Source organism: Anopheles funestus, chromosome 3RL (assembly GCF_943734845.2).
Source record: "Anopheles funestus chromosome 3RL, idAnoFuneDA-416_04, whole genome shotgun sequence".
NCBI lineage: Eukaryota > Metazoa > Arthropoda > Insecta > Diptera > Culicidae > Anopheles > Anopheles funestus.
The window spans coordinates 60,187,109-60,199,298 of NC_064599.1; the positions used below are offsets into that span (position 1 = coordinate 60,187,109).

Sequence of the window (12,190 nt, forward strand, 5' to 3'; positions counted from 1 at the left end):
CTCACTTTTGGGCAATAATGTGCAATAAAAAAATGCGCAGTAATTACATGAAACAATTCATGAGACAACCCTCCCTCACTACAAGACACATAAATAAAACGTTAAATGATACATGAATTAATAAGCGTACCATTACAAACGGTGAAGCAAATCATACCTATTTCACATTTGGACGTTGCTGAATGATGTCCTCTTGGTTCAATATTTAATTCACTACGACTCTCCTCGGTACGGCTCATGGAGTAGAACAGCATCGAAAGCATTTCATTGAGTTGGCCGGACGATATCATTTTGCGACGATAACATCGCAAAAAGAGCACTTTTTGGGTGGTGGTGAGGACGTTTGAGGACACCCAGGAAAAGAAGAAAAAATGTTAAATAATATCTATTTTAATCATCATCAGCCAGCAGTATGAAAGTCGTCACGATTCCACGTGAACATTCTTCCATCCTATCAAGCGGTTGTCAAACGATCATATGTCTCTCTCTCTCTCTCTCTCTCTCTCACACTCTCTCTGTGTCTCTTGAGAAAGAGAAAAAGTACTTGCTCATGATTTTATGATAGTTTCAGCAAAACGTCACGTTTTACCTTTAAGACTCGGCTGGATATGGATAAAAATACTCAATATATTTCGTCCATCATCACATGAATATTACCGAGCTTTTCAGCTACTACAAATAATAGAAATAAATTAGAAAAACTTTATATGTACATAGCCGATAGAAAGCTCAAGGACTCAACATTCTCACACAGAAGGAACCTTTTCGAGAGGCTAAGATTCCGCGCATGAGGCAGCACACTAGCCGTCTACTGTACGGCAGAGATCAGATCAACATCTTCAACGCTTCATCCGTGAAACAAACTCCATAACAATATCATCCCGAGCGTCTGCTAACCGTCGGCACACATCTTTCTGCTGTCTGGGGACATAATTTTCCTGCTGCCACCGTTTACTTAACATACGGCTACAAACCCCAAAGACCCCCGGAGAAGGGTACTGGCAGCACGTAACCAAGCGGCGTCGAGCGTTCGTACGGAACGCACAAACAATTTCCCATCACCGCTGGCAGCCACTTGTGTCCGATGCTACCAGGAAAGTTCCCATTTTTATATCGCAATGTGTGTACTGCTGTGTAAAAAGTCAACACAGGAGGAAAATGTTGCTGTTTGTGACGTGCATTTCACTTCCAGACACTACCCAACGATCGACACGCCACCGACAGATAGAGCGTCCTTTAATATGTTAGTTTTTTTTTTGTAAGGCTACTCTTTCTGCCAATGATTTTCCACCGCATACATCCGTAGCGTGTTGGTTAAGATGGAGTCGGAAAACGATTTAAAGAAAATTTGTTTTTTTTTCTCGACTTCCGCATACGCTTTCGCCGCCACCGCGCATGATTGTGTTGCTGGTGAGCAATTAATGTAATGGCGGTAATAGTACTAGTGGTGGGAACTCCGGAGTGGACTCATGAATCCACTCCGACTCCGACATATAAAAACCGGAATATATTCCGAAACAATTACTCCGGATTAATCCGGATTTAACTCCGCAGTTATTGCTCCGGAGAAATTACTCCGGAGTTAACTTCGAATTACTCCGGAATTGGTAACGGAATACTTCGGAGTTAACTCAGGTACTGTAGCCAATGTTAACTCCGGAGTAGTCTCCGATTTTAACTCCGGATTCAAGTTCTCGTCAGAACTGATTCAGATCAGAGAACTGATAACTGATTCTCGTTCTTGCACAGTTTATTACTTGATAGCTTTTTTTGAGTTCAACAATGACATGTACTATATGTTCTATTTTGTAATAGGCTTTTAAATTAAATTAAAGGATTATTCTCATCAACTGTAGATCAACTTGTTCTGTAGACTGCAAGACTGTATTGCATTAGAATACTTGGAGATTTTGGACGACACGTACCAAACACATGAAGAATTCAAAAGTTACTGAGGAGTGACTTCAAAACTTCGGTTTACATCTTCTGTAAAGCATGGAGATATGCCCAAAAGCAAGGAATTTCCATCAAGTAAGAAAAAAACGTAAAATTTCATAAATTTTGAGTGTGACCATCCTCGGTACTACCAGAATTTTTCTTTTGCATAGATATTTGACGATGGAACCCATTCTAACAAGCGAAAAATGTCATGAAAATTGTCAAAATTTAAATCAACATTAGCGAACAAAGATTCCAACTATTTGGTGGGACCATCTCTTGGTTGTGCGTTATGAGCAACTTTGCTCGCATAAGAAGTGCGTTTGCGCTTTAAGCAAACATTACACCTGAGGTATTTTAGACACCTCAGACACAAGACACAGAAATGGCCTAGAACCTACAGATTTACCAGATATTCTAAATATTGAGGTTTCTCCAGATATCTTTTTTTCGGAAAACCAATAAAGCATCTATTTTCGACTAAAAAGCCTGATACTTATATTAATGGTAAAAAATATGTCTAACCATCAAGCATGAAACACTGACAAATCTTTCGATCGTAAATTTATCAGCAAATGCAGCATCTTGAAACATCATCTCAACCAAAGTACCTCACAATATTACACGGCAGCGGCAATTTTCGGCTGGCCAGAGAGCGTGACCCACCGTGTACGGATGATTTATCGTACCCTTTCGGTGACATTTGCACATGGGCACGTAACAACGCCCGCTCGATTCTCGGTCCGGTTTGTTCCACTTACGGTTCTCATCCCCATGTCTCTAGGCTGCAGGCACAACAAACGGCAACCAGTAGCATCCGTAACTGGACACTATAAATCCGACCAGCAGCTAAGAGAGTAGCCACAACCTGCTGGGCTGGCAGTGGGTGTGATTTATTTTACCACCGAGCACTATTACGAGCTGACTAAAGTAATGGGATGACGTTACGAGGTAAGGTATTGTTTTGTTGCTGACCAATGGTATTCACTTTGCAAAACGGGAAAATCTTCTTTACCAAGCGTTTGTGGAGGCTTCTGTAATTGAAAATTCTTTTTTTATTTATCTAAAAGGATAAACAAACTTTATAGCAACGGTACAATTTTATAGTAAAGATGTTGAAATGGAAGCAAATCTAACACAGTTAACACTAGAACTACCAGGACCAGTCATTTTGACTGAAACGCTTCATTTTCATCACATTATTTTTTGGGGTTAAACAATCCTAAATTAGTTGAAACATGAATTTTACATATACATTTTATAGTACGATCCTCAATAAACAATATATCTATACTCCAACTCTTCGAAATTGTTTAAAAATTAACCACGAGCGAAAAACGCTTAAAACGCTTGGTACTTCTAGTGTAAATTAAACTAAGAGCCAGCTCACTTGGTGTGACTTTTAACTTTAACGCTTCGCGATAACCGCAACCAAACTGGCATTAGATCGGAAGGTTACAAACTACCATATTACATGTTAATTATCGAGGCACGCGGTCAATCAATTGATCATCCAAATTCACCCACCCACCCACGGGCCCGTTCCAAACTGTCGGACGCATCCAGGTTCCGGAGATGCGTAATTTGTGAACCAGTGAACCCCAATAATCAAAACGTTGCATTCAGCGCTGGTTGACTGAGATGAACCCTTAAATGAGGTCGATTCTCTACAGATGTTCCTTCCTCGAAAAAAAAACGGGCGTCGCCTTCACCCACCTGCAACGGAACTCGAAATGCACTATCATCATCACTAGCAGCACTCATCGCAGCGAGTGGAATTATTGCCACATGTTATTTGCGTTTGCTGTTTGTTGTTTTTCCTATTCGCCACCCCGTTTTCATTGACGCACGCGCATCGAGAGACCCATTGGCACCCGGCTAACTGTGGTGGAGGGAGTTGTGGGTAAACGCAGCGAATGGTTGGATGTAAAGCATAAGTATGAATTATCAAGCGCATTTACACGCTCCATCATCCATCCAGTGGACTCAACCCAACCACCGCGTATCGCCGCCGTCATCGAAACACGAGCTAGTGTCGGCTACAGTTGCTGCTCTCTAACAGATTTGAAAATTGCCTACAGCAAAAAGCTGCGGACTGTTTCCCTACAATCACTATCGAAAGCGTGATGGAGAACAGATAATTAATTAATAAATCAATTGAAAATGGAAACGCACGAGATTGATCACACACTCATCGTTAGTTGGGCCACACTTCCGGTGGATGAAAATTCGAACAAAAAAAAATATTACTAGGTCACTAATGGGTTTTTTTTAATGAAATGAAAATGTCAAAACGATTCAATTGAATGATGTGCATTGTGATGCAAGCACTCATCCTTTTATTGCTTTTTTGTATTAAGGGGGTAGTACACTCTTTTCATTTTTTTTAATATCTCTAAATGTATTTGTGTATCAACAGATTCTTCCGGTTTTGTGTGAGGCCGCACCGTTTGGAGTTGCAACAACATTTTTATTGTTTTCCTTAATTTCTGATAAATTTCCTATCCTTTTTTGAAGCATTTTTTTAATGCAAATGTAAAAATTGTTTATCGAAAATATGGACATTATAAGTTCGCACTGAAGATTTTTTTTTAAATATGGTGAATATTTCGCTATTTGGTTCGCTAACTTCACCAAAGAGTGTTTAACGAATTTCGTGAAAAATTTATTATAACTTGCAAAGTGTACTGACCCCTTAATTTGTTAATTATTTGAAAGGAAAAAAAACTCTTTGTGGATTGTGGAAATTGCGTTATATATTTATTTATATAGAATTTCATGCAAACCGATTAGTTTCACTTTCAAAGTATTTTTAATTAAAACAAACCACAACGATATTGCGGCCATTCGGCATGTTTGCTTGACTTCATACATTTCCAAAGAAAATTCTCGAACAGTAGGTGTTTATATGAAAATAGAACAAATTGGGTGGGAAACAACAAAAATCCAACAATTTTTTTTATCATTCTCCCAATGAACGTTCAACCGGTTCAAATACCATTTTCAATTTACTAGTTTGGGATTGACACTCACACTTGTGCATAAAACTCTTTTGTGTTCGATTTAATTAAACGTTGTTAGCAGTAAATGGGGCAAAAAAATGGAGAAAAGGAAAAATTGCCCACCCACACCTTTTCGTCTTCCTTACGTCCGGTAGATCGGCCCCGCAACCCGACAATTACCCGACCAAAGCCAATTGCATTCACGCATCTGTGACGATGTTTGGGTTTCAATTTTCCTATCAACGTGTAGCATGCATGCTGGATGCACGAATGTTCTCTCCCACCCTGGTGCGAACGGTGGTGGGGTTCGTCCCCAAAAACGGGGCACACGCAGGCAGAGCCGTAGCGTGGTCACTTGGCGCCCTTGGCAGAAAACCAATTCAGCGCCCTCCTCCCTTCCCTTGAAATTTCAGTAACAATTTCATCTAAATCAATGTTCGACGGTATTTTGTTTTCAATTGAAATTAGTGCAAGGTTAGCGTTCCTGTCCCATTGCTGATCGCAAATGATGTTATATTGTAGCACATCTGCTAAACATTAAAATAACATATTGGAAATCTCAAATAACACATAAAAATTCAAAGTATAGAATCGGTTAGTAAAATCGCGTTGGTGCTTTCCTATTTTCTTCTATTCTCATTCTGACACTTCACATATAACACATGGCTAGGGTTTTTACGTCCTTTCTAAACACATCTATTTTGTCCCTTTCAAGTACCTGAAAAATGACATAATCGAAGACCATTCATTACGTTGCTTTCTCACGATGTGAATTGCACTTGAAAAGGTTACCTAAGTTTCCATTCCGTACCCGCCTTCGCAAAGACCAACTCGACGCATGATTTATAGGCTAATGCGCATCAACCGAAAATTACAGAAATGCATTAGGAATTATTACAAGCAAATAGAAACACAGAAATAGAAACATTCGATACATAAGCCCTTATGTAAAAACCATGTACACCTACACAACTCAGAGTATAAAATAAACCAAAATTGTTATAACGCGGTCAGTCACCAGTGATCGATCGCAAGTTGACAGTTATCAATGATCGGTTGCACAACTGAGCATTTAGAGCAATTCTTCGTGTGATTATTTCAAGAGCATCGAGAGTCCCCCTACCCAAGGTAAGGCCTCGATGACTCCAACGTGTAAAAAAAAGAAACTTTGCAGTGTAAAGCCGAAGTCCGCTAGGTGGTGAAGAATATAAAAACTTGAATATTACAATATAATTTTTAAGTTTCTGAAGTGCCTTTTACAAGACGCTACTGAAACTGGAAGAGTTAAAAAAATACGCAAGCTTGTCGTAATATTTGCATATAGATCTCCTAATGAATACTTCTGAATACAATTCAGAAGATCGCTAGGTGTTGCATTTTTGATATTATTCATCGGATATGGCTTTTGCGATTTACATACTTCCAGTTCTGCGATGAGTTCAGCCGCTTCAACATCCTTAGAATACTTCAGAGTGAACTCAGTAGCCTTTTTCTTCAGTTCACTCCATTCGTTTTAAGGTTATTGGCGTAAACAAAACAAACAATCTAACCACTTCCGCAAGTCGTTTGAATCTAGATAATAATTCATTATTCATTTTGCAGAAGACGTTTTTAGTTTCTCCAGAAAATTTATCTTCACTAGTTAAATTTAGCTTGGGTTTATCGGATCTGTGTTCAGAAGTCGACACATACGAACCAGCGGGAGCTAAAGTCTGAAACAAGACCCCCCCACTCACGGGCACTCATTTGAGTGACTTTTTTCGTGCAGGGTGGTTCGCAATCGGTTGCGTGTTTTTTTAATTATGTTTCGAGACACAGACACCTGAGGGCATGGCCGTCGAAGAAGAAAATGTAGCAATTGGTGCCATCTATCGACCACAGGTCAAAGATTGGCGATCCCTTGGATACCGCCCGAGTTATGGAGCAAAGTTGGGCCAAAAATGAGAAAAAATTTACGGTTTTACAAACAGAGTATCGAACTTGGTTCCTCGATGAATAAATCAATTTTCACTATGCGAAAACCTCCTTACAATTGAATCGTAATTGTAAAAAAAATCCAATTCAGGCCACATTGCATAGTCTCCGAACCACCCTGTACGAAAGGGTGTCTTGTTTCAGACTTTTTAGCCCCAGCGGGTCACGAGAGCCGAAGGAGGTTTACAAGATCTGACAGAGCAACTTCATACAGCGCTATACGTTTGTTCTTGTCGTTCGTCGTATACGACAAATCCCAGAGCAGTACCTAAGGATTTTTTCAAAACAAATTTGCCTGGCGATTGTATTACGACAACTTCTTATTTTGACGCCCCCTTTAGACCTGGCGCCCTTGGCGATGGCCAACCCCGCCAACCCCACGCTACGGAGCTGCACGCAGGTCAACATCGGTTTGTTCCATTTCGGTTCGATAATCGATTTTAATTGATTAAATAATGGTACCGATCAGGATGATTCAATTGACATATTTGGCTTCATTTTTGTGTGTACATGTGCGAAATTGAAATGTCGTAGCGAGAAATAATGCCATTGAGTGGGTTGAAAGTAGTACGCAATTATGCAACCCGATTACCAGATGACCGGAATTCCATTATAAACGGGTGTGTAATGGATGCAAACAATCTAAATTGCAGAAATAATGCCACAATTATGATAATGCGCATTATGAAGATGTTTTGTAATTAGAGTAGAAATACATTTAAATCATAAAATAATAAACTAACTTTTTTATATAAGCCGAAAACTTTTAATGATAAACCTATATTCTTACTAACTTTTTCTCTAATTGTCAAGTTTTTTTTACTCAAATGATGCCGAGGAGTTTGATTTTTGACAGCTTAAACTGGCGCTGTTTAAGTAGACTGATTGAATTCTCTGTTCTTTTCTTTGGTTTACTTATACATATTTTTCGTTTACATTTCTTTTGATTTCTTCCATCATAGTTTATCTTTTCTTATAATGTTATTATTGTTATTACTATTTTTGTACTCTCTTCCTATGATTTTTTAAATACAGTGGAGAACCGATTATCCGTGCTCATCGGGACTCAGCCCTTGCCGGATAAGCGAATATCACGGATAATAGGCACAACTCTTTTTTATTGATAAATATTAGTGTTTAGTGTGTACTGAATAGACTTTTTTATAAAGCTAGATGTTAATTTTCTTATTTACACTTTGCAAAGTAAATCCTTTAATTTTTTTCAAATTTGAGCAAAATATATCATTCCCCATTGAAGCTTTTATTTCTTGCCATCATCGGTTTTGCATTTAATATGTCAATTCTCCTTCCGAACTGTCATTTCCGAGCTGCACGGATAATGGAAAAACCCGGATAATCAGCGCTCCACTGTATTTCAATTTAATAATAAATCCGATTCTCTTTGTTTTTGACACATGTCAATAAAGGTAATCTAACCCAAATTAAAAAAAAAATGACTATTTTCATTAATTTAACTAAAAAAAAGCAAGCACACTTCGTGAAACTCGAACATTAATTCTCAAATCCGTTGTGGAAAAAATCTGTTCCTTTGTTCGAATCATCTCCATGATGCCTCAGTCAGTTTACACACATTTGGGGGGCGCTTGGGGCCACTTTTGCGGTGGCAAGCAATTCCAAGAAAAGAAATTTAATGCACAGAACGGAGGGAACAGAAGCGAGCAGAAACAAGCGGCTAAATACAAAATTCGCCACTATATCGGGTTTTACAACATTTCCTACCCACTAATCCACGGTTCAGCATTCGTGCTTGGACGAGAAACACCCTTAAGGTGGAGTTACGTTTCCTTTCCCGGGAAAAGGCGATTGTATTGTGTTTGTGTGTGTTTGTGGTGTTTTTTTAATGCTTACATACAGAAAGTTCGGGTTTTCTATCGCTTGCCCTGTTGCTGTTTGCAAATCTCTTCCAACAGTAAAGCGTTACAGGTGGAAATGGAGGCGCCAGGTGGCCAGAAAAGCATCCAGCCTTTGACTCCCAATCCGCCACAGTATCGGCGTAACGTAAACAAAACATTGCACGAGAGTGCGATAGAGGTGCCGTGATGATGTTTCTACCCATAGCCATGGCATAAATTAAACGTTCGAACCCAAATGAGCATGGAAGCTCACACACACACACACACACAGACCGAACTTACATTTCGCGTTTCGCAAAATGCCACAAACAGCCGGACGGAATGTACGCTCCGGGATACAACGGGATTGGGAGGTTTTTTTTCGAAAAAAACGCAGCTATTTAGCAGAAATAAACAGACACACTTACCTTGGATCGGGCAGAACGATTTTCTTGCTTGCCCGGGCCGCCGGCATACACTTGGATTTTTCCATCGCCATCAGATAGCTGACGTCTGCCAGCACTGCCTCCAGATCCGCCATCTTGTGTGTTTGGCGTTTGACAGCAGCCGTTTACACTGTTGCGCTACTTAAACGAGGGCGATGTGAGATGGCGGTGGTTTCGGTTGTTCTCCTATCACCTTTACTTTTGGTTTGTTTTTCTTTTCCTCTATTTTTTTAAACTAATTTATCTTCACTTTCACACACCACTCTAAACTTTCCGTTATGTTGTGTTATGTACTAAGTATTTTCCACTTATATTTGTGTTGTTGTTAATTCTATTTCTTTCTCGGCAGACTTGCAAATGGTTTACACTTTGCCAACATACTCCCTTCTCCTCTCCCTGGCAACGTATTGCTTCTACTCAATCACACACACACACATACGCACGCACACTTGTCACATTTGATCGCGCACGGTACACAGTGATACTATACGCCACTTTTCTTTATTTAAAAAAAAGAGATAAACACTCGGGTAATACACTTTTGCGCACAAATACGCCCAGAAAGGGCCACTGAAACTAACGAGAACTGGAAAAGAGAAGGATGTTTAAATACACTTGCAACACACTACCACACGCGTTATACAGTAGAGAACAATTTTAAGCAAAATGTTTCCATGGTAACAGTGGTAAAGGGCTAAGTACATTTTGATTCAAAGCACATATCATTGACAAGCGCCAATACTAACGATCACTGAAATACTTATCCGCACTTTTAGATTAGATTAGTTTCAAACTCTTTTATATTTTTTTAATAAATATGTTTTCACGATTAACGGATACAAATTAAACTTTTCCGTCAATAAGGAATGGTGGAGTTTTCAAATATTCTTTAACATTTTACCTTGTCAGACCCAATGTCTGAGAGGCTTTTACTGAAACTAAATCGATTCTGTTAAATCTCTGCTAGGGTCGTCACTTCTACTGATGTCCATAATGATTCAGAATCAATTAGAGTTAACTCTCTAATCTCACTGACTCACATCGATTTAATCTTCTCAGGTGATTTGTTATGGAAATACCTGGTAGCAACAGGTTTTTGGGTAATACCTAACATTTGTTCATGTTGTGTGACTCTGAGTTCTAGAACAAGTAAGCAGCCTGTAACTCATCTTAGTTTGAAAATTTTGTCCAAATTTCTTCCAAATTTTGTCTCAAGCATCTTTGCTGTATATTTGTGAGTAGAACAGAAATAACCGAAAAATATTTTTTGGAATATCCTTCCATATGAAAAGACTTCAGGCTCTTCTGTTGCATTGCAGGTACTATACGACCTTTCAATTACTTGGAGTCACTTTCTTTCGTCCATATAAGATGGGCTATCATATGGTATCGTGATTCGGCTTTCGGTCAACCACATTGGAAGACCCTTAGACCTTCAGACATCTGAACTAGATCCTCAGAAACCCTGAGACCCTAGACCCTCTTGTATGCCTTTTTGAGGTATTTTAGCAATTTAATTCTTTAAAGTTATATTCAATTTCTCAAAGACTCTGGATGGCGCAATAAAATTAAATAGATTATTTTTCACTTTTCTGTATTCTTAGCGTTTCTTAGCAATTGACTCACACAAATGGATCTCGATGCTTTAACTATTGCTGGATACGATGCGTCCAATATTTCCACTAAGCCTTACTGTCAACACTAAAGAGAAGATGCTCCACGTTTCTTCAACCGGGTCCAAATGTACGGCAGGGCAAAGTAATCAATTGTTCATCCTTCTGTTTGGACCCTTTTCGGTGCGAGCTGATGCATAAAGTCGCCAACCTTGGTGAACCTTCGATACACCGCCATAAACCTTCAACTTGCCTTTCAATGCCGACGACCGCGAGAAACACGATGACCTACACACTCTTCGCTTGCCCTATCTTACCACCACCACTACATCATTCCATCATGACATGTTAGACCCGTCAGTAGTGCTGTTGATTGGCGAAGTTTTAATTGAAAAAAAAGCGACACAATAAAACAAACTCACGCACACACGCCGTACCGCGATTGTGTCCGTTTACGTCCTTCGCAATCCACCACACAATGCTAAAGGCGAAGCTAAGGGAAGGGATTTGTGATGTATAGGATTCGTAATGTTTGAAAAGAATACTTGACACTAATGATGGACGAATGCACAGGTAACGTTTTTTTCCATTTTTTATGGTTACCCCAAAAATCAAAGTAACGCAAACATGCTCCAGACGGGCCTGGTACTGACAACCCCAACAATGGAACCCCGTGTTTAAGGTAAAGTCGATTTTTGTGAACACTATGCAAATAGCAGCAATCGCTAAAAATATGGGCCAACTGCGTATTGTAAACATGCGTTTCTTGTTGCCTCAACCTTCTCTTTCTCTTTCGGTGCTCCTGCTCTTCGGTTGGAACTATTCGTTCAAACTTCACTATACAAAAACGTAAGACGCGCGTGTCAGCAGACAAAATACTAAACTAAAAGCAACAATTCGCAACAACCCCTATAGCACAAGTGATATGCGCGCACAGTGTGCAGCAAAAAAAAAGCAAACAATCCAAGAAGACATATCATCCCCAAAACGATAAAACTCTCTCTCTCGCTCGCTCGCTCGCTCTCGCTCTCTCTCTATTTATGTGTGACGTTTCTCTCACGCAAATGCTTTTAGAAAATGTTCCTTTTTTTCCTGGATGCTGAGCAGCAAATGGCTTTTTAATGATTTTTTTTTCTCTATTTCCGGATGACATCCGGTGAGTTACAAAACAATAAACACAGGGCAGCGGAAACCCGAGAAGAGTGAAATAAAAAAGCAACGTTGGTGAACCTTTCTTTGGAATGAAACATACAACTCCTTGTGCCTTGCAAAACACTAAAGAAAAATACAATCAATCGTATATAATGAAGTTTCATTAAACCACCTTTTCCGAATCTCATGCTAAGCTCGAAATGGAGCTGAAA

At 39.5% G+C, this 12,190-nt stretch overlaps 1 protein-coding gene across 2 annotated transcripts in view; it reads right to left on the reverse strand.

Moving 5' to 3' along the window:
* Window positions 1–12,190, reverse strand: part of LOC125768362 (G protein-coupled receptor kinase 1) — a 103,228-nt gene extending 91,038 nt beyond the window's left edge. Inside the window, exons 1-2 of one of the 2 annotated variants that reach the window (XM_049435904.1) lie at window positions 11,606–12,190; window positions 9,196–9,799 (exon numbers count right to left, since the gene is read on the reverse strand). In XM_049435904.1, coding sequence (XP_049291861.1) covers window positions 9,196–9,308 — 113 coding nt within the window. In that variant the 5' untranslated portion in view covers window positions 9,309–9,799; window positions 11,606–12,190. Of the gene's footprint in view, window positions 1–9,195; window positions 9,800–11,605 lie in introns of those variants that run through there. The other variant, XM_049435905.1, reaches the window with a different exon arrangement.